This window comes from Onychostoma macrolepis, chromosome 04, assembly GCF_012432095.1.
Source record: "Onychostoma macrolepis isolate SWU-2019 chromosome 04, ASM1243209v1, whole genome shotgun sequence".
In the NCBI taxonomy this organism is placed as follows: Eukaryota; Metazoa; Chordata; class Actinopteri; order Cypriniformes; family Cyprinidae; genus Onychostoma; species Onychostoma macrolepis.
Window position 1 is genome coordinate 26,551,827 of NC_081158.1, and position 23,419 is coordinate 26,575,245.

The 23,419-nt window shown below is 34.9% G+C and overlaps 3 protein-coding genes across 17 annotated transcripts; 2 read left to right on the forward strand and 1 right to left on the reverse strand.

The window, feature by feature from the left end:
* Positions 1-251: 251 nt before the first annotated feature.
* On the reverse strand, positions 252-8,519 carry calua (calumenin a). Of its 2 annotated transcripts, none has more exons than XM_058773555.1 (7): positions 8,409-8,519; positions 3,621-3,857; positions 3,246-3,439; positions 2,643-2,809; positions 1,810-1,870; positions 1,490-1,689; positions 252-1,405 (listed from the first exon to the last, which is right to left on the reverse strand). In XM_058773555.1, the coding sequence occupies exons 1-7, from the start codon at positions 8,441-8,443 to the stop codon at positions 1,301-1,303; spliced, it is 999 nt and encodes a 332-aa protein (XP_058629538.1). In that variant the 5' UTR covers positions 8,444-8,519; the 3' UTR covers positions 252-1,300. The 2 variants fall into 2 exon arrangements, with proteins under 2 accessions (XP_058629538.1, XP_058629539.1); XM_058773556.1 differs by lacking the exon at positions 8,409-8,519 and adding an exon at positions 5,326-5,460.
* Positions 5,590-18,428, forward strand: mdm1 (Mdm1 nuclear protein). Of its 14 annotated transcripts, none has more exons than XM_058773548.1 (16): positions 5,590-5,692; positions 8,088-8,193; positions 8,355-8,668; positions 8,954-9,088; positions 9,500-9,679; positions 9,922-10,058; positions 10,266-10,362; positions 11,340-11,372; positions 13,203-13,408; positions 13,510-13,761; positions 14,348-14,490; positions 15,861-15,997; positions 16,075-16,309; positions 17,623-17,694; positions 17,779-17,824; positions 17,998-18,428. In XM_058773548.1, coding segments are annotated over exons 1-16 (2,190 nt in total). In that variant the 5' UTR covers positions 5,590-5,596; the 3' UTR covers positions 17,999-18,428. The 14 variants fall into 14 exon arrangements, with proteins under 14 accessions (XP_058629531.1, XP_058629533.1, XP_058629524.1 ...); XM_058773550.1 differs by having other exon boundaries at positions 17,782-17,824; XM_058773541.1 differs by having other exon boundaries at positions 17,623-17,824.
* A 2,015-nt stretch (positions 18,429-20,443) lies between these two features.
* il22 (interleukin 22) lies at positions 20,444-22,874 on the forward strand. Its single transcript, XM_058773792.1, has 5 exons — positions 20,444-21,378; positions 21,510-21,575; positions 22,084-22,236; positions 22,320-22,400; positions 22,489-22,874. The coding sequence occupies exons 1-5, from the start codon at positions 21,241-21,243 to the stop codon at positions 22,564-22,566; spliced, it is 516 nt and encodes a 171-aa protein (XP_058629775.1). The 5' UTR covers positions 20,444-21,240; the 3' UTR covers positions 22,567-22,874.
* Positions 22,875-23,419: the final 545 nt, after the last annotated feature.

Sequence of the window (23,419 nt, forward strand, 5' to 3'; positions counted from 1 at the left end):
AGATTTTAGAATTAATAAATATTTATATTGTTTGATGCATTTTTTTCCTCTACCCGTTGGCTTCTATTAATCAACTGAAATAGGCTTTATTCCAGTTGCCGAAGCACAATTTCTCAGTACTAAAATATCTAAAGCTTAAACTGAAATAAAATTATTAAAAAAAATACATAGACACATATTTCTCCTATTTTGGAAATCTCAAAAAAATGACAGGCAGAGCGAATGCGGAAAAAAAGACAACTGACATGAAAAAAGTTAAAACTTCAGTCATAATTTTGTTTTATTGACCATTTGTTGTTGTCGAGATACAATCTGTAGGTGCTGAAACAGCACCACTTGAAGGAAGTCACCTCAAAACCACTGGGTGCTAAAACATTTTATATAAAAAAATAAAATGCATTCAAAAGACAACTAATGGACCACATTGCTATGTTTGTAGCATAGCAATCTTCATATAATTGATAGTGTATTTCAAATAATGAAGCTGAAAGCAACAAACTATTCAGTAACATGCTTGATTGGACCCTACAAACCAAAATGATTTGAGGCTTTAGCCATATACCCCTAACTAAAGATCCAAATCAAATTTTTAAAAAAAATCAGTGAAAGGCACAATGAAAGTGTGCCTATTAAAGATCAAAATCAGGGAGTCTTTAAGAAAACAAACATCTCAACATCAATAGAAATTCTTGAATGCGTGACTGAATAAGCCAAGGTTTTTTTTTCTAATAAATATTGAATAAGATATTGCCTTGAGAGGATCATGACCCATGGCTCTAAAATCGATGTTTGTGCCAGGACAATTACATACCGGAGAGAAATGTGAGTTTGTATGTATAAAAAGTATATACATATTCATTGTGAATATATACATGTATTTTATACCTATTTGTATAAACTCTCAGAAGAAGCCAATCTTCTGAGAGGTGTCTGTACTAATGGTATCCTAATATGCAGGACTCCGAACAGCAGGGGGTGCTGATCATAGATCTGCCTTGAATCTAGCTCTGAATAAACTGCTTCACATCAAAAAACAAATATAAACAGTTATTGAAATGGTAATAATGCTGTATGTGGACCACGATTCCAAAGACGGATCAAACAAATACTGCTAACACACTTTTCAGGAAAAAACAAAACCTTAAGTTGAGTCATCATGAATGCATTTTTGTGTGCAAAAAAGGGAAAACTAAATCTGAGGAATTAGTGTTGTATTATGGTGAAGCAATATAAAATAAATTATATCCATTTACCAAAGCAAGTTAAAAAGTAATTATCTATTATACTAGAAAAAAAAAAATTAAAATTCATCATGTCGAACTAAAGCCTCCCCAAAGTCAGTCGCTTGACTTCCCACAAACAAATCGTACTTGTTGAGTATTTCCTCTTTGGTGAGTTTGCCATCCTGAAAGACAGTGTGACAGACAGTTGAAATGATTTCAGTTATAACTAACGAAAAGTGGACAAAAGATTTTTAAGATTGGCTCACCTTGTTTGTGTCAGACTCGTACACCAGATGCTTGGCTTCGGCTTCTGCGTGGTCGTAGTCGGCCGGCAGGATCCAGTCCATGGTCTCCTCTTTGTCCATCTTCCCATCCTTGTTCTTGTCTCTAAACTCTGAAAACTGCTCTCGCTCCGTTGCCACCCATTCTGGCTCGTCCATTTCATCCTCATGGTTGTACATATCGCCTGATATTCAAGAAAATTCAACTGATGTTAAGCTATACTGCAAATTGATATATTTTTATGCAATGCAAATATGAAGAGAGTTTTCAATTTAAAATATACCTAATACCATATTTCACTCACCAATATACTCCTCCAGGTCGATAAAACCATCACCATTCTTATCAATATCTTCCATAGTTTCCTAATGATGAAATTAAAAAATGAGTGAAACGGGTTACAGAAAATCTAGACAAAGTCAACTTACTATATAAAAATCTAAATGATCCAGTTATTGTCCTTTATACATGTTCCTGGTCTTATGTCCAAAATGCTCAGTGCACACATTTCACTTTTTCCTCAAATTTCCTTTCATTTGAAGCCACCAATTCCCAATGGATAAAATGAGGCCACATCCAACAATTTAAAGTGACGTGACATGTGGCCAAGTATGGTTACCCATACTTGGAATTTGTGCTCTGCATAAAGCCATTTATATTGTTAAAAAGGATTTCAAATAAATACTGTTTGTTCTGAACTTTCTATTCACAAAAGAGGGCTGAAAAAAGTATCATGATTTCCACAAAAATGTCATGCAGAATATTGAAAATAATAAGAAATGTGTCTTGAGCAGCAAATCAGCATATTAGAATGATTTCTGAAGGATCACGAGATACTGAAGACTGGAGTAACGGCTGTTGAAAATTCAGCTTTACCGTCACAGGAATAAATTATATTAAAATAGAAACAGTTACTTTAAATTGTAATAACATTTCAGAATATTACTGTTTTTACTGAGTTTTTGATCAAATAAGAGCAGACTTGGTGAGCATAAAAGACATCTTTAAAAAATATGACTGCCCTACAGTTTGAAGTAGCAGCGTATGTAATTTTACAGAAGTCAAATGGGATACAAACATGTTTCACATTAACTTTAACTTGGGATAGAACCGACATGCCAATAATAACAGACCCACCAACACAACAATGTCTTTCATATGTTCATACTCCTCAGGATGGAGGAAGGCAGTGAACTCCTCTTTGTCGGCGATGTGGTCTCCATTTCCATCAGCCATTTTGAAGCGCCGTTCATCTCTGGCCATCATCTGCTTGTAGTTGTAGCCGTCATCAGACTCAGGATCATCTAGAAAAACACAGACAGTGGAAAGGATTAAATTATCAGAACAAATGATTATTAAAATACTTATTATTGCAATTTTTCTTGGTGACTACACACTTTACCTTAACATTTTTAAAGTGGTAGACAAAAATGACAATTCTGTCATCATTTACTCATCCTCAAGTTTTTCCATATCTGTATGACTTTCTTTCTTCTGTGGAAGGTTAAAAAAAAAGATATTTTGAAGAATGTTTCAACTGTTTTTGTTCATAAAATGAAAGTCAGTGGGGTCCAAAACAACATTGGACCCTGAACTTTCATTATATGAACATTTATTTTTGTTTTTCAAAATATCTTTCATGTCCCACAGCAGAAGGAAATCCATACAGGTGTGTGTACATTTCCATTTTTGGGTGACCAATTCTTTAACCTTGTTTATAAAAACAGACTGCATTTTTACCAAGGTAGGTGCCGTATGTGACATTCTTGTATTCATCCCAGGAGATCATGCCATTATTATTCATGTCAAAATCCTTCCATTGTCTTTCCACATTGTCATAGATGTACTTCTTCTGAGCCTTTTTGATCCATGCTTTCAGCTCGGCCTCGGTGACGAAGCCATCCTCATCTGCATCGATCTTATCCACAATTTTACTGAAAGGCAGCGCAAAAAGAGTAAAAACATAGGGTATAAATGAACTAGAAGAGCGCGTCTTCTCTTAATAATTTATTTCATACCGAAACTACCAACTCTCAATGAAAATGAATGACTTCCGGTCATCTTTTTGCTGCGAATCACTACTAAACTCCCCTTAACACTCAGCACAATCCTTACCCAAGCCTATTCTTGCTTTCCTCTGGGGTCAGGTCATCAAACGTCTTAGCTTCATCCTCCCCAAGGAAGGCATCGTGGTCATAGTCAAAGTTTGTGCCATCGTCATGCTCCTTGCTGCTCAGTGGTTCATCATGGTGGATGCGATCCTTCTTCTCTGTGGGTTTGCTGGTGGCGTAGACCACGCACAGAGCAAAGCACATCAACAGAGGCCTAATCTCCATCTTCATCACATAAACTCTGGTGAAAGAGAGAGCAAATATTAACATATACTGTTTATATAAATACCAAATCCCTTTTAAACTAAAATAAATACTGATCACAGGAATTTCTGATGTGGCAATGTTTAAATAATCCAATGTGCAAACATAGTTTTAAATGTTTGAAGGTTTGTTTGAATCAGTGAATGTAAACAACTGCTTAAGCGAGAAGTGTGACACACTATCGTTCAACATTTAGGGTTGGTAAGATTGTTTAGTGATTTTTAAAGAAGTCTCTTATGCTCACCAAGGCTGCATTTATTTGATCAAAAATACAGTAATATTGTGAAACATTACAATTTAAAATAACCGTTTTCTATTTTAATATCTTTTACTATGTCATTTATAGATGTGATGATAAAGTTGAATTTCCAGCAGCCATTAATTTAGTCTTCAGTGTCACGTGATCCTTCAGAAATCATTCTAATATGCTAATTTGCTGAACAAGAAATATTCTGTATTATTATAAATGTTGAAAAGAGTTGTGCTGCTCAATTTTTTTTTTTGGAAACTAGGATTCACCAATGAATACAAGGAAGAGGCATTTATTTGAAATAGAAACCTTCTTCTACAACGTCAGAAATGTCTTTTCTATCACTTTAGGCCAATTGAATATGTCCTTGCTGAATAAAATGAATTGAAGTGTATGAATTACCTGAAAAAATTAAATACTGACCCCTAACTTAACTTACTGAACGACAGTGTAAATGTGTGTAACACAAGGGAAAGATAATAATCCTGACTGGCAAAATACCAGAAAGAATCTTTGACAGGAAACACTGCCGACATGAACAAAAATGTGTTTCCAGAGAATGGGTAAAAAATAAAGGGGAAATAAAAAAGGTGAAAATGACAAGTAGTAGGCCTATAGCCAAGACAAGTGTCCAAGACCCACTAACAAAATTAGCACAAAAATATAATTACATAATTTTAGATTCAATCAGAATTTAGGTCACACCAGAAATAAATGACATGTATAAACAGCTACATTAGGACTTATTTACAGCTTAAGAAACAAGATGTCAAAGTAACGTTACACAATAGCTATTTACTACTTATTAACCACAAATTATAACAGATATAATCTAAGCAGCACAAACACAGGCAAAAAGTTACCTTACAGCATATTTAAGATGAGATGGTCACCGTTCACTTTTATAGTATGAAACAAGACTCAGTGAAAGTGAAGGGTGACTGGGGCTGTCAGTCTTTTAACATTGTAGTTTTGCTTTCCACAGATCAAAGGAAGTCACAGACATTTATAACAACATTGGGGTGAGCAAATTATAACAAAAAATGTATTATTTTGGTAAACTATCCCTTTAACGTTCAATACTAATGGTCCCTTTAAGTGAGTCGGCATTAAAACATTACACGGTCAGTCAATCACATTACTAAAGACCAAACATGCAAAAGCGTAGCAAAATGTGTATACAATGCAAACATACCTAGGTTTAATACGAGGCCGAGAATCCCAGACACAATACAGGGTCTTTGGTTTACTCTGCGAACCCCTGTGCCACACCGTTTTTTGGACTAGCGGTCCAATCACAGCGTAAACAGTGGAGTCCGTCCACTGCCATTGGGCCACTTCAGCACAACAAACCCCGGATGTAAAGGAAACCGTTGTTTAAAAATGCGCAGAACTCATCGCGCTCTCTTTTGATTGGCTACAGAGCTTCGGAAAACCAATCAGCGCCGAGGCTTCACAATCGGTTGATGCATCGCTCGACGCCGTTGTGCATCCAGATTGTCTTATTGGGTAAATCTTGCCACGTCCCCAAATTTGAGAGACCCGCAAATTCTCGCGGAGAGGTACTGCCATCCTTGTACTGGACATTATTTGTAAAAGTGATTAATGGTTTATCAGCCTCGAATTTGAATGGTTGGATTGCCTTAATTTAACTGATGCCGGGTTTAGATTTAGCTGTTGTTTTGCCATTCATTACGCTACTTGTAATTTAAAGCCACTAGCTAGTTAAACTACACATTTGAGTAAGTAATGAGTGGCGAAATTATAATGTATTTATGTTTATCACGGGATGCTTTTCTAAACTGTTTCTAAATCTGCTGTTTAGACGCAATAATCGGTATCAGCTACAAGCAAACAAACAAGGTAACACTTTATTTTAAGATGTCCTTGTTACACGTTACATGCACTTACTATTATAATAACACTTAATTATGCATAATTACATGCAAGTAACCCTAAGACAAACCCTAATCCTAACTCTAACCATGTAATAGGCTACTATATATGTTATTATACCCTAAATATACCCTAACCATAAGTACATTAATTAATATTACTCAGTACTTAAATGTATAATTACACTGTAACAAGGACACCTTAAAATAAAGTGTAACCCAAATAAATATAAACAAACAAAAAGATGTAATAAAAAGTAACTGTAATAAATTAGTAGACTAAATGCAGCATTAATTACACTTTCATTGTGGAAAACATGACCATGACACTAACCTGATGTAATAAAGAACAATTGTGACCCTGGACCCCAAAACCAGTCTTAAGTCGCTGGAGTATATTTGTAGCAATAGCCAAAAATACATTGTATGGGTCAAAATGATCAATTTTTCTTTTATGCCAAAAATCATCAGGATATTAAGTAAAGATCATGTTCCATGAAGATATTTTGTAAATTTCTTACCGTAAATGTATAAAAACTTCATTTTTGATTAGTAATATGCATTGCTAATAACTTCATTTGGCGATTTTCTCAATATTTAGATTTTTATGCACCCTCAGATTCCACATTTTCAAATAGTTGTATCTCAGCCAAATATTGTCCCATCCTAACAAACCATACATCAATGGAAAGCTTATTTCAGCTTTCAGGTGATGTATATCACCTGATATGTATATGAAATCTAAATTTAAAAAAATTGACACTTAAGACTGGTTTTGTGGTGCAGAGTCACAATTGTACACGAAGAACCCAAAAGCAGAGGAACATAACTTCTTTTTTTGTGTGTAATTTTTCATTTATTCCAAGATGACAGAGAAGTTATGTTTACAGTTTATGCATGTGCAGTCATGAATGTAAAATTTGCCAAGAAAAACAATTAAAATATTTATCTTTTGTGGAATTTGAAGCAAAATACCAAATATAATGTTTGTCAAATGAACTGAGAATAGCAGTGCTACATTTGACAAAAGCAACAATATCACATCAAAGATTATGAGAGTAACGACATGACCTAAACCTATTTCAGTACATTTAAACAAAAAACAAAACAAACAAAAAAAAAAAACAGCACGTTATGTCAGCTATATATAGCAATGTATGCATTTTAAGTTTAAAGGATAGCCTACTTCATTTATTTGTGAGAAAGAATGTTTGCTGTAAAGACTAGACTCCGCCCCCCCAATTTAATTTATCAAACAAACTTTACCACAAAGAAAATCAAATCTGATCAATGGGAGTAACATAATCAATTACACTACACTACACATACACACAAAGTGCAGTACAGCGTCATAATAAATCGGCTTACAGTCGTGCGCATGCGCGTATCGTGGGACGCTGCAGCCCTCACCAAGGTAACAGCAAAGCCTGCAGCCGAATCTAACCTCAAGCGTGTAAGAAAAACACTTCTTTTGTTCACGGACCTCTCTGAGCACTAGTCACCGCTGGCTCAGACTCAGAATGCCTGTCCGTTTTAAGGTAAATTAATTAAATTATCATCCACTGGAAATTGTTTATAACAGATTGAAGGTGCACGCGCTCGTGCGACGTCATTTGTTTGAGGAACAGAGAGCGCGCGCTGCAGGCTGCAGAAATGCTTTCAGTTTTGAGATTTATTTCGGGTGTTTACATTTAGGTACCTAAATATACATTAATACGAATCCTTGTGCGATATAGATTACGCGTTGCCGAAAACAAATAGATACACTTACAGAACACTTTATGTGGTTTTATTAAGAAACGTCTTAAACGGTAAAACCTTTACAAGTTACCGTCGATACTTCCTGTTTTGTCTTGAAGGCATCAAGATTATCCAATTCTCACCTAAGAGCTAGTTATTAATTAAGCACGGATTAAGCGTGGGTTTTCTGATAAATCACAGATCATTTCCTAGACCTCTCATTTGAATGCAGATTCAGAGATTGTATAACATACCAAATGCAAAATGTGCGATACTTATGCTATAAAGTGTACTTATTGTTTGTATGTTCCACTTCTAATAGGGAATCAGCGAGTATCGGAGTAAATACAAAGGTCGAACAACACGATCCAGAAGCGATTCTCCACATCGCAAGATGCGACTGGCAGGACTGCGCTCTGACCAGTCAAGTATGTGATAGATAGATAGATATTATCAGACGATCGATAGATATTGCCAGATAATAGCTCTAGATAGATAGATAGATGTGTCGACAGATGTCTTTTTAAAATGAAAATAATTATCACACAATAATTAATGGAATTCATTGATCTTTTTCTTGCATTTAAAGGAATTACCCAGGAACCCCAATTCATATCCAAAAGGAAAGTGCCATTTTATCCACCTCAGATATCCAGTTCTTTCCGATGGGAAGGGCATGATCCATCTCAACAGAGTCAGGAGAAGAGCAGGCCTGTCACACCTCCAGCTGTCACACCTGTGCTCAGAGCCTCTAGTGTAGAAAGAGTAGTGACCCCTCTTGCCCCAAGAGACCCCGTGCCACCAGAGGGCACCACTGCACCATCTCAACAACTACAAGCAGAGGAGCAAGCAGCTCAGACATCCACCACTGCTGCAGACCAGCAGCAACAGAGACTAAATGGAGTGAGTCTGGTTTTAAGTGAGTGAATAACAATAACGCAAAAAAAAAAAAAAAAAAAAAAAAACACATTTAAAGAGGCCCATTTGTAGTACTGTTCATATGTAGTGCTCCAGAATCTCTGATCAGAATGAGTGGACGAGCACACAACCCCCCACCCTCCATTATTATAAACATTTAAAAAAATGTATAACACTGTAATTAGTGTATAACAATTAGAATTGTATTATTATGTGTTAATACCATCATCACTGCAGTTACAGTTATTCAGAGCTTATGTTTTCTATTAGATTAACCATGTGCTAAGGAAACGAGCGGGACTGAGATCGGAGCGACAGAGGAATGGCCGTTTGAGCTCTGAGTACCAGAGACAGTTCATGTGGAAAACGCCTGCGGCCAATTCACCCCTGCTAGCTGCACATGAGGTGCTTTATTGCATTTTTATGAGCATTGTCCTAATTCAAAATTATTTTTAACATCACACATTGGTTTGCATCAAGTCCTTGTATTTCATGGCCAGATTATCTGACATACGTTTTGTCACCTGATGTGTTTCTTATATTTAGAGAAAATAATTACTGTGTATATTTGAGCGTATTTTCTTTCATATCAATAAAAAACCCTTATCCAGTAGATGGCAGTACAGAGTTTTGCATGCTTACTTCAGAATACACACACACACACACACACATATAAAACTGTTTAATGAAAATACATGTTATTAAACTAACAATAATTACATTTAGAGAGCAAGTAGTATCTTGTTATCAGAATGCCATGGTCATCAGGGTCATTGCACCTTTTTTGTGTTTTGGATTATTTCATGTCTGTTTTAGATGCTGTACAGTAACAACAGAGCCATCCCACCCTTCAAATCAAACCCAGTAATTATGGAGAGTGAGTACAAGAGAAGTTTCAAAGGATCACCTCCTCCCAGACCACCACGCCTGAGGCGAGATGTTGAACAACACGAGGTCCCGCAGCTTGATGCAGAGAACAACACAACCCCAGAGAAGGTACACAGAAATATCTACATTCAGCTTTGTCACATACGTCAATGGACACAGACTTTCCAAATATCACTGCATAACTATGGAGCTGGATAAACCAGTTTCACTAACGTGTTAGTTCCTCGTAATTTTTCACACATTCTATAAGCACAGTCCTCATTGTATAGTAAGGAAGTATACATGAAGAAAATTTTTGCACCTTTGACATAGTTTGTTATGTGCTTTTGCCTAAATGCCCTCCATGCCAGAGTAAGAGGAACAAGAAGAAGAAGAAGGAGCAACGACAGAGCAGAAAGTCAAGCCCCGAAGAGGAAGTTACCCATCGACAGCAACAGGAAGTGAGGTCACCCTGTGCCCTGAGAGACTCTTCGCCCAAGGTTATGAGGTGACTGTTGTATTTTTTATTTTATTTTTTGTACAGGACTAGAAAAAAAATACAGAAACAAAACTCATAAGGCCTGTTTCACACATTTCGCATCAGCAGCACATATATATATTTTGAAGTCCATATTATATACAACAGGTTACATTTAGAATTTTTCACAAATTCCACAGAAGTATTTACCAGTGTCCCTCTTTGTCTGCCTGACAGGAAAGGGAAAACCGAGTACAGATCCAACTTTCTTTCTCCCCTACAGTATAGTTACAGAGATGGAGCATGGGCGAAGATCAAAACTGCAAAGGAGGAGGTGAGCTTCTGGAAAAAGAAAAAAATCTATGGGAAAAAGCCACAGAAAATAGCATTTTATTCTCATGGCATAAAAAAATGCTAAATGTTAAAATAAGTAAATAAAAAATAAAATAATGAATTTAATGAATATCTATTAATCCAGTTATATAAATAATATTTAAAACGATCTTGATCTTCCCACACAATAGCCTTTGATTCTGATATGGCCTATAAAATAAATTTGAAAAAAAAAAAGAGAATAATTGAATGAATATCAACTATTGAATCAAAGGAATAACTCATTTTTAGATGTTAATTTAAATTACATATACTGCATTTAACAAGACTGGAGATGGGGTGAATGTCCAATACATTTCAAAGATAAAGTTTTGGTCCCACTTTATATTAGGTGGCCTTAACTACTATGTACTTACATTTAAATTAATTATTTGATACAATGCACTTATTGAGTACATACATGTTTTTACATTGTACTTATATTTTTAAAAATACCTATATGTAATTGCATCTGTAATTAATTTCTGCAATTACATTTATAATTACACTGTTGACCCATCCCTTACACCTTAACCCAACCTTAAACCTACCCATACCACCAAACCTGTCCCTAACCTTACCCGTATTCCACCTCAATAGCAGCAAAAGTGTTTTGCAATACAATATGAACACAATAAGTACATTGTACTTATTTTTTGATGTAAGTACATAGTAGTTAAGGCCACCTAATATAAAGTGTGACCAAAGTTTTCTTTTAAATATTTTTTATTGTTTATGTATTTATACATAAGTTAAATAACATTCAATTAATGTACACAAGGGGTGACTTAAAAGACAGCAATTAATAAAAGACCAGATATAATGAGGTCTTAATTCAGGAGCATGAACGCTTGAGCTGTGATGGGTTAAAGTGGAAGAGCTGTTAGCAAACATTAAGGTAGTCTCTCTAATTACTGGTCTGTATTATTAATCTTACAGGAGTGTGAAGGTTTTCACGAGTGGTATCATGAGGTAACTGTTCCGCCTGTTGCATCCATCCTCTCACTGCCGCTGCTGTCTCAAGAGAGACCTTCATTTGCTTATGTGTGTGTCTGTTCTCACAAAATGTACTGTATGACATCATTCAAAGTTCGATTATATGGTGGTATCTCAGTGGACCTCTTCTTGAAGAACTGTCTGTGTGTTCAATCTGTGTATGTGTGCATGTGGTGGATCAGTCAGCAAGATGTTATCTGTCAGCATATATGGAACTTTGAAGTTGTCTGTGGTTTTGTTGGTTGATTTTTTTTTTGCTTTCAGTTGTCTGGTAATCCTGTGTTGACTTTTGGCTCTTTCACTGATTATATAAAAGCATCGATAAATGTTTAGGTGTAACTTTAAAAAAACAACCTAATTCTACATGTGTTCGTATAGCAGAAGTTATGGTCACACTTTATTTTAATGTCCAATTCTCGCTATTAACAAACCATTAACTATGACTTTTACCTCAATAAACTCCCAAAGTGCTGCTTATTAATAATTAGTAAGATAGTTGTTAAGTTTAGGTCTTGGGTAGGATTAGGGATGTAGAATATGGTCATGCAGAATATGTGCTTTATAAGTACTAATAAACAGCCAATATGTTAATAATAGGTATGCTAATAAGCAACTAGTTAATAGTGACATACAGTGGCAATTGGTCCTTATACTAAAGTGTAACTGAGGTTATTTATTTATTCATTCATTCATTTGATCTGTTACAGATATATTATCTATCAGATGAGCCAATAATACAGAATAAGTGACATAGAGGGGGACAAAAAATTTTTTTTTTAATAAGATGTCCCATTAATATTTGTAGTATTACATAACTGATTAATTAGGTGTTAAGCTATTAGTTAACTCTCATCGTGTTTTACCCCCAATCTGTATAAGTGTCGCACTGTAATTGTAAATTTCACGTGCTCTTTTGCAGCTTAGTAAATAATTTGATCTGATTTCTTTGTTTTAACACGGTCAGTATCCTACATGACAGTAAATTCAGTGCTCAACTCTTTATTTTAATGTGTAAGTGCTTAAAATTTGTTGGCTAGAATGTACATTTATAGAGACTTCAAAGCAGTTTTTGTTACATGCTGACCCTGTAAGAACAAAGTAACTTTTGTAAGACAGAAGTACTTCATTTTAGGTTATGGTGTCAAGTGTGCTTCAATGCGTCTCCAGCAAAACTTTCATGCAAGACTCGCCATATGGGACAAGAGTGTGTTTCTGAGTCAGCTCTTTAGGAGCGGAGCATGACTGCCTTCACATTTATACAAACTCTATACGGGTTTCGAAGCGGATGTGACAATGTTGCATGATGTGAATTTATGCTGATTCAATAATAAATAAATATCAGGGCTCAACAATAAATTTTATCACCACAAAAATTTATATTAAATAATCTTTACAAACATATTTTTGTATTGTATGTATTTTTGTTTTTGAATGTTTCTTTACAAAGGAAGTGAAAATGTATATATATATATATATATATATATATATATATATATATATATATATATATATATATATATATATATTATTTTATTTTATTTTATTTTATTTTATTTTATTTTATTTTATTTTATTTTATTTAAAGTTTTTATTGTAAGTAAAATATGATTTTTAACCCATTCCCAAAATTTAAATGGGTCAGTGGGACATCCTTATTCCTTATCGTTGAGCCCTGAAAAGTGTTTTGTCTGTGCTTCCAATGAATTATCAATCTTCTTGCCTAACACATTATCTGCAGTCTGGTCCTATTTTTCCCAGGCTCTTATTTATTATTCACAACTCTAAAGTTATACTGTTTTTCCTCAGGTGCAGGAGTTACGTGAGAAAGCTGATGCCTACAGGAAAAGGGCCGGGGGAACTCATTTTTCTCGGCAGCACCTGAATCAAATCCTGTCGGACCACAACTGGATGTGGGAGCCTTCCAGTGGCACTTCTTCCTCATCCTCCATTGAATCTGAGGCCTGCAGAAGCACTAGTAGCACCCCTATCATCGAGGCTCTGGACCTGGCCAGGTGAGCAGAGCTCAACCATCAAAATTTGTCCAATTTAGTTAGCAAATCCAGAAAGAACTTTCTTTTAACAATGACCTGGTGTCTTTGGCATGTCTCTTTAGAACTGGTAGTATCAGGGGACGCTCTAGCCCTGGGCCTTCTGCTTCTGTGGCAGCCAGCAGGAGAAGCTCTCCTGGAGATGCTCGTCTTCATGAAGACCCCACCCTCCCTGTGCAGAGAAAGTTGGCCTGGGATGAAGAAGAGGGACTTGGAGATAGAGATGAGTCAGAGATTTCACAGGAGGAGCTAACAGTTGAAAAAAATGAGGGGAATCCAAAAGATAAGCATGGGGACATGAAGGAGAGAAATGAAAGGTATGTGCTATTTGTTCTTCTGAAATGTGACCTCAGTCGCTTTTGAGATAAGAGAACCTGCCAACAGTAGAACCAACATGATGGTGTCAGTGTCAGGCAAAAGTCAGAATTGAAGAATTCTGCTCTATTCATGAGTTGAAATTTGAATTGAGTTGGCTGTGAGTTGAATAGGAAGTTAACTACAATTTAAAGAAATGGACATACATTTATTCATTTAGCAAACGCTTATATCCAAAGCGACTTACAATTGAGGAATACAGTAAGTGAGTCATTATAAAGAGGCAAATAGACACATAGTTACACAAATATAAAAATTACATTATTATTTTTGATTTATAATGTCTAATTATTCCCTCGTATATTAAAAAAATTATGTGTAAGGATACTTATAGTAATGATATAATTATTATATAATTTAAAAATACTATATATATATATATATATATATATATATATATATATATATATATATCCAATATCGGTATAAATCCAGGCGTGATATAACAAAGATGACTCTTATGTACAAAAATGTTTCTGCCCATGCCGTGACAGTTTTCCATTTCGACATTTCGCATATCTTTTCTAGGTTGCAGGTGTTGGAAACTGAGTCATCATCAGTGGTGGACGGGTCTGGAGATTCCATTATCAGGGGCAGATTGCCAACCCCCAAACTCAGGACCATGCAGACTGTGCAAAGAACACACCATGATCGGACCACTCCAGCCACTGGTATCAAACCTCCTAGATTTACAGACAGCTGTGATTTCCTGTGTGGATGGTACATCTGTTTGTCACCTTGAACTTGTACTTTTGGCATCTCACAACAGTTTCACTATGATTGAATAGGTTTGCCGTCAGAACAACTGACTCCAAGCCTCTTGTTTATTAGAAAAAGCTAGCAATCAAAACATGAATTATATATAATTTATAGCATTTATTATAACATGATTTATTTTACTTTAATCTAGGGGTGTCAACGTTAATGTGTTAACGCATGCGATTAATATTTATATAATATAAAATTAATAATTTTTAATGCAAATTAATCATTTGATAAGGTTTGACCCCAACTTCTTACCGTCATCGCAGCGCGGAAGGTTATCTATCATTGTGTGATGAGGGTACAGCGAACCAGTGTTGTCAGGGTAGCGGCACAAGTGGGCTATTTTGAAAATACAGTCACGGGAAAAATTACAGAGCCGTGGGTTACGGTTTTTTGGCCTACTTTTGTAATGTACCACAGCCGCCTAAAATAGATCCTTTGACTAATGTGTATTATACTTGGAATGTATACCTGGCAGTTTAAAAACGGAGAGGCGGTTTCAGCCAGAGCATACGTTAAGGCTTTTACACAGCAGAAATAAACTTGACAACAGCCTCTATAGATTATATAAGATAATAAACACACAATTACGATAGGATATTTGTATTTGATTTTCTTGAGGTAATGTGTACATCTGAAATGCTAATTTGTGCAGCGATATAAAAGGCTATAAATAACATATTTTAACAACAGTAAACGACCAAATTCCACATGTGATCGCAAAAGGAAGTTATTACAAACACTCGATGATGGTTTGAAGTGAGTTCTGAGTAAAAGTGTACTATTAATCTCATAAATTGTCTTATGAAGCATGATGCTAATGTTAGCTCTAATGCACCTGCAGAACAGGTCCAATTCTTCTTCATAATGCATTTTGTCATAATACTTCACGTAAGGTCACAAGAAAATGTTTTGTTGTATTTATTTAGAAATACTTTTGATAATAGTTGGGTAAATGTATACTGGGATTGAAGCGATGTGGCTTGGTAAACGTTTTATTGCCAGTATAAAGGCTGATAATGGCTGAATAAAAACAAAAGAATAATGATAAAAGAATAATAAGGATTATCTCATACCTGGCGGAAGTGTGAAAGGTTCTGTTTCCTTAAACTAGTTTGTCATGCATTTCTTTATTTCAACACATTTACAGGTAAATCCTAGTATTTTAAATTTGTGATTAATCATGATTAATCACAGTCCATGACTGTGATTAACGCGATAAAATTTTTTAATCGATTGACAGCACTACTTTAATCATTTTTCTAATTTTTAATAGGAGGAGCTTTGCTGGTCTCTCCTCCGAATATCAAACATTCCTCCAGGAGAGTTAGGAGGAGTGAACCACCTTTAGGAAAACCTCACTCTCCTTACAAACATATCATAGTTGGCTCTCCACAGCGGCCACATAGTAAGGTACATGAGTCTTAGGTCAAAAGTGCAATATGTCACACATTATGTCTTCAGATTTTAAACTCCATTGTTTTGCAAAGGCTGAGAGTGGAAGCTTGCCACATTCCTCACCAGCCGCTGGCCTGACCACTGTAGATCCACTTCCCATGCGAGAAGATGCCTGGTCTGAGGAGGAGGCGGAAGACTACTCCACCAATCTAAGACAACCCAAGCCATCGCAAAGACAACAGTCCAGCCACCGTCACCGAGCTGCTGTCCCTCCACCTGCCAACAGGATCCAGGGCACAATGAGAAACCCGGAATTTCAGCATAATGGTACGGTTCCTTTCAGCATCCACTCACATAGATCTAGTTGCAGCCATGGGAATTTGATTATGAAAGGCCTAACAGTTGCAGCTTTTATGAATTCAAACTGAGCCTGAAGTCATTTATGCACATTAGAAGCGAACATTTTCAAAAATATCACTTTATTTGATTGAAGATCATCAATCCATACAAGGGAAGAACAGCCGCCACACTATAAGCACGCAATTGAAACGTGACTGAGTCATTTACCAGCAGAAGGAGTAGAGGGAGGTTAGGTTACCGCTAGCAATAGGGGGAGAATAATCTAGGTCAGTCTCCTGTCTTCTTTTTAATGTGAGTTTTTTTTTTTTTCCACTAACGTCAGTGCATTATTTTGATACCAATGTACTCATTTATTTGAGTCATTTATTTAAAATGATTAATTAATTCTATCAAATGCAGCTGATGCACCTATTGATTGATTTAATACCTACATGCCTCATAGTTACGACAATTCAAGTGTATTAACATAATTTCATTATTGCATTTATGCCTCAAAAAGCATTTGAAATTTATTAGTTCTTCTAATTAAAAAAATATATATATATTATACACACCAAAGTTTCAATATATACTATTTCTCAAAAGTAATTTTGAAAGAAATTCATATTTTTATTCATCAAGGATGGATTAGACTGGTTTGAAGTGATATTAAAAAGATTTATAATTTCTACCAAAGATTCTACCATTTTCAAATAAATGCTGCTCTTTTGAACTTCAAAGAATCCTGAAAATGTATCTAAATGTATCAATGATGAAAAAAAAAAAACCCATTATGCAGCGTGTTTTCATCTGTGATAATATATATATATAATAAATGTATCTTAAGTGCCAAATCAGCATGTTAGAATGATTTCTGAAGGATCTTGTGACTGGAGTAATAACTGTTGATTCAGCTTTACCATCAAAGAAATAAATTACACTGGAAAAACAGAAAACAATATGAATGTTTTTATTGAATTGTTGATAAAATGAATGCAGCCTTGGAGAAAATAAGAGAGCATATATATTTGAGTATTATTCAGTAATACATATACAGCATTAAAGGTAACCTGGTGACAGTATAAACATTGTAAAAAGTGAAAATGCAGTTATTTGAATTACATAATCTGATCCTTAATGACTGCTGACTTACATAACCAGTTAATTTAAATATTAAGTGACAAAACGTACACTGTATAAAGTGGAGATTACGTGATTAAGTTTCACAGCCTATTGTGTTACGTTCATTTATGTAATTCACTCACTACACAATCACATCATCCTCTTTGTGTCAATTGTAGGTAACCTGGGAATTTTTCGGCCAGAGCTGTTTGTGTTTCCTGAAGCTGAATCTTCCTGTGTGTCAGATAATGGTAAAATCACTTCCTTAATATTAGCAGACATTAGCAGCCATAAGCAGTTAGTGACAGTTACTTCACTCTTTTATGTCTGTCTAGCAGTTTTGGTAGGAACAGGAATTAGATCAACGTGTGCTTTGATGTGGTGAGCATATCAAGAACAGCTAATGCTTTTCAAATCACTGGTTTCACTGATTGTGTGTCTGCATTGTTTGTGCGTACAGTACGTTACCTTTTATTACTCATTTATGGAACAGCAGTATCTCAAAATATCTAAAATATTAACATATATTAATCTCTCTTTCATATTAAATCCAGATGATAAGATGTCTCAGATCTCATCTAGATCAGCAGCCTCGTGCTCCATGGCCTCTGAACTCTTGGGTCGTGCTCAGAGGAGAAAGGAGGAATTCTGGGGAAAGAGCTAATGTGTCAAAGCTCATTAATCGGTTGTGCGTAGACTGAAAAATGGCCATTAATTTCTCAGGAAGCAAACATGTACTTTTTTTCTCCCATTTTTAAAATCTTTCACTGATTTGTTTTTGTGTGATTTTTATTTGTATTCTTTTTGAATAGTCTGGTATTTAATATGAAAAGATATTTGTAATTTATTTTATTTACTTGCATTTTAAAATGACTAGATCAATACTGTGCGTTCAGTAGGCTACAAATGATTTTGCTAAGTAAACTCAGTCTGCAAAAAAGTAATAAAAATATTTTTGTACAATGATAGAAACAAAGATGTGTACTTTTTCTCTTTGATATAAAATCATATCTGATAAAAGTAATATTTAGTAGCTCCAGAGTGAGCAGTTGAACACAATAAATCCACAATAGCGCTACATTCAGGCTCATCAACTACCTCAGCGATCGCACAAAGTAAGAAAATGGTGCGTTCATGCAATGTCGCGACATGAAAAAAATAAGTTCTCAAATCAACTTGTATTTACACATTTTTGACATGACGTACCATAAATGTCTCAAAACAGTACTCAGCATTTTAGGCTACATGAAAAAACATAAAGCGTGAACTGTTTAGTCCAAAATGACTCTTGAAATGAATAGTTCCGAAACTTTATTACTGGCTTGAATCAGTCTAATGATTTACTGAATGAACTCAACAAATCCAGCCACTACTGAATCATATGACTGAATCAACATATGGGCGTTTCTTCAACTAGGGGCACTTTTAGCCTTGTGAAGTTGAATAAAAAAAACTCGTAACACAGTCTCATAAGTTTAAATAATTTGTTTAGTTAAGGTCTATAAGAGGACAAACTTAGATTACAAGAGAAATAGTTAATATTTCACATTTTTCCGACCTGCAATGAACAAATGTCATTTCCACCACATCTCAATATACAGCTGTTATTTAAATATAGAATAACTTATGTCACTCAAGAATAGTCTAAGATCATTTTTGTAACTAGTTTTATCAGTTTTTCCACAATGTAAAATAATTATACATTTGTCAATGAGATAAATTAACTGCCCTAAGGACCAAATGCTGAACTGTACACCTGTCACACTCTGAAATGTAATATTGGTTTGGGTAAGAGCTTATTAGATAATAAATAACTTGAATTTTTATATTAAGTAGAGCGTGATCTCATAAATTGTGGATACATTTTTAATGTGTGATGAGAACTTTTTAAATATTTTTAAAAATGTGTGGTGATGGAAATGACAGGGTGTTGTGGAAACGACAATGAATTAACGTGAATGTAGAGAAACAGCAGAGATATTTATTAGAAAAAAAGTCTCATCACACTCATTAAACTCAATTCACAAAGTCATTAAACATATCAATTGTACTTTGTAACCATAAATGTCATTTCCACCACAGAGGCAGTGTGGTGGAAATGACATTTCTGTAGTTTTTTTGTGATAAAATGGAAGATAGCTTCACTGATTAGCTTTGAATTAATACTTAGCATGTCATGTATGCAAAATACTCTTATTTAACTTAAAATGTTTAGCTTTTTAAAAACGCCCTTGAAGGTACAGCATGTTTGGAAATGACGTAGAATAAATATTCAACTGATCAAGCAATATTTACCTTGATTTTTCTTCATCTGTTGTTGATGAAAATTTAAATTCCTTCCATGTCCAACATGTGCTTTGATGTCACTGAAAATTTCCATAGAAACCACCTAAACAATCTTTCACACAAACTTTTTAAAGGGACATTACATTTTTGTTGTGGAAATGACACCAATACTGTGCGACAGCTATATTTTGTATAAAAAGTAATATTGATAGTGGTCTCACATTAAATACTATAATGTATTTTAATTATTTTACTAGTGCTTAATTCAGGTACATTAATAGTTACCAGATAAGTAATATTTTTAAACTGTAGTTTCATTGTCGAAGTTTAAAAGTCTGGCCGTGCGACAAGGAGAAAACAGTGATTTTGACACCTATAATAAGGAGGTTGAAAAGTATGAAAAAAAATCATAATGGAAAGGTAGTAAAAAGTTTTTAAGGTGGTTTTATTGTTAGTTTGACAAAGAAAGAGGAAATTGTCCAAAATGATATGTATTTTTAAAAATATGACCAAAGAACATAAAAGTGCCCATAGTCTAAGAATCACCCATATATAGCCTCAATTTTTCCCTTAAATAAAATGTATAAATTGATATGCTTTTATAGGTGAGAGATTATAAATAGGCTAATATGGCTTCACATATTAGAATATTAACCATTCGATTGTTTTTGTAAGTTTCATTTTAGAACCGATCAATAGAACATTTGTTACAATGAATCGTTTATTAAAGAACAACTTTGCATCAGTAACATTCTTCAGGTTTGTATCTGACGTCAGTAAATTACACAACTTCAATAAATTCATAATTATATGGACCTTCTATGTCAATGTCGGCAACATGTATTATCTGGCTTGACGTAATGCATACAAGCGTTTGGTGATCCTTCCTTTATTGTGCCCCTCACAGGCGTCCACAGTTTCCCCAAACACATCCTAACAGACAATTTTCAACACTATGGTTTATGATGTAATAATTTTCCTGTCGGCCGCAGCTTTCAAACTTATATGAACATGCTGACCAGGAAAAGGGTAATTGCAATGTCTCCTAGCAGCGTTAAATGGAAAGTACTACATAATAAAGGCGTTATTTTTGTCGCGCGCTAATTAATAATATTCACCAGAGCGGGAAATTTACAGGAAGTAGTTAATCTGTCCACTTCAGACCTCTTCATCACCAGTCATAAGTCCTTATTGCAGTAATTATTGGCAGCTTTATTTCTGTCAGACAATATGCAGTGCGAATTTCCGATGCAATCATACCAGTCAGCGAATATGAAGCATGCACGGTTACTCAGAGATCCGCTTGACCTGATAAACTCAGGTGCAGAGGTTGGGGGATTACGCCAAAGGTAAAGAGACGATACCACAGTGACGTAGCGGTAATAATAACTGGGACAAAGCAGGAGAATATAAAAGCTCTAGAGTCACAACATGCACTCCAAATCTCGTCTGCGAGGAACAACAGTCTACCTAAGAGGAAACATCAGAGAATCCACACGTCTGCCTGCAGGATGAAGTTCCTAACTCTGCTTGCTGTGATGTCCTGCTGCTGTTTTCTGAGCGGCCAGGCGATGCATCTCGCTCGCCCGCGCCCCAAGCCTTTAGACAGCTCCGTCACCTGGAACGACCTCTTCACGATGACTAAACATGTACGTTTACTTGATTCAGCTGCAATGTAGCCTTTATTTCTATATACACGAAAAATCAACAATTTTAGAAATGTATCATTTTGTTTATTGAAAGTACAATGTATAACATTCATGCTTATTAACCCTCACAGGCACAGATGGAAGATACAGACCACGAAACCAGACTGCTTCCAGTGTTCTCCGAGGTTATGCTAAAAGTATGTTATTTAAATAATAACCAAAATACAAACCTGTCACTGTGGTATAAAAGCTTAAAGGGACATCTTTGCAATTTCTTTACCCTTAAATGATGCCTAGTAGAGTACCACTCCAGTGACAGGTTTGTGCCTTATTCCTGAAAGTATATATATATATATATATATATATATATATATATATATAGGCTATATATGGCACTTAGTCACTAGCTAGTTGCACTTTTTCCAATAGTAATATTTGTTTGTTTGATTATTTTTGAGTGACTTTTGGAGTATGTAGTATCTATTCAATAATCAAATCTATTCATTTCACAATTAATTGCAAAGAAACAAGCAACGCATTGAATTAAATATAAAACTTTGAAGTAGAAAAACTAAAATTGTATTTTCTTGTAAAACATACTCAAATCATCTTTGTTGTATTTACAACTCTTTTTTTTTTAACAGTGTAGTAAGTGCTATGGCATTGAACTGGCATTAATGTAAATTATGATCATCTCTGTTCCAGGATGAGAATTCTTGTTGTGTCAACGTCATGATCCTGAATTACTATCTAAAGCACATCTTGCATGCAGATGAGCATGTTGATAAAAAATACCCACACATTCGTTTTGTGAGGTCTGACCTGCAGAGGATCGCACAAGTTTTGAAGCCACACTGTGTAAGTTTTCAAAAACTGTTTGATCATATCAACCAGCTGACCAGCCATTAAGTGCTTTGTACTTAAACATTCTGTTTTTACAGGAAAGCGTCGACTTCGCAGACCATGTGCATGTTAAGGAATTCGAGAAGAACTATAAAACTGCCAGTGAACAGGAACATGAGGTAAGTTGATCATTTCCATTCAGTTTAAAAATCTATATTAAGTGTGTTCTTCTGCATGCCTGTAATGCAAATTATTTTTATTCTTCAGAAAACTCGTAACAAAGCAGTTGGAGAGACGATTATTCTCTTCCACTACCTCTTTGAATCATGCAGTGCAAGAATATGACTCTGAAACTCTCCTCCGCAGTATTGCCATCTGTGTTTTTTTATATTCAAAGGATTATTTATTATGGACTTATTTATTTTAGATATTTATTGTATGCTATATTTTAGATATTTATTGTATGCTATATAGATTTTTAAGAATGGCACGGAAACTGTGCTTTCATGCTATGTGTTATAAAGTCACATTTGTGGCTGTTGTTGTGGCTGACTTGGACTAAACATCCCAAGACAGACCACTACAAAGTAAATGCATTATAAAAGCATTAACACACCAAGAAAAAAAAAAAAAAAAATGAATTTAATATTTTTTGCAATACAAGAGATATGTATGTTTGTTTTAAAATAAAATCAAGATTTTATTTCTCTTAAGCTTTTTTCTGATTATTTCACAACAAGAAACGTTTGTTTTAACAAAATAAAGGGTTAGTCAGAACAACCCAATCAGTGATAGTTTAACTCATGATTTCATCATACTTCCTCATAGGTGCGTTGAAGAGTGTTTTGGAACCCCCCTAGTGAGCAAGACTGGATAACAATATCAACGATTTGATTTTGATCATAAAATATTATTTGATATTTTATTGCAATAACTCATGCGGGGGTGCTGTTAACACCATCAAAGTTTTCCAAGTTAAATAACTGAAATTTAAATGTATCAGTGTGACTAAAAATCCTGGTGTTGAAGAAGCGGGTCCGCCTTGCAAATCGACTAATGCCCAAAACTGACTTAACAGCATTAACGGGATAATTGACCCAAAAATGAAAGTTTCATGAATTTATTTCTTCTGTCAAACACAAAATAATATTTTTTGAAGAATGTAACCAAACAGTTGATGGTTGCCAGTTGATATTAT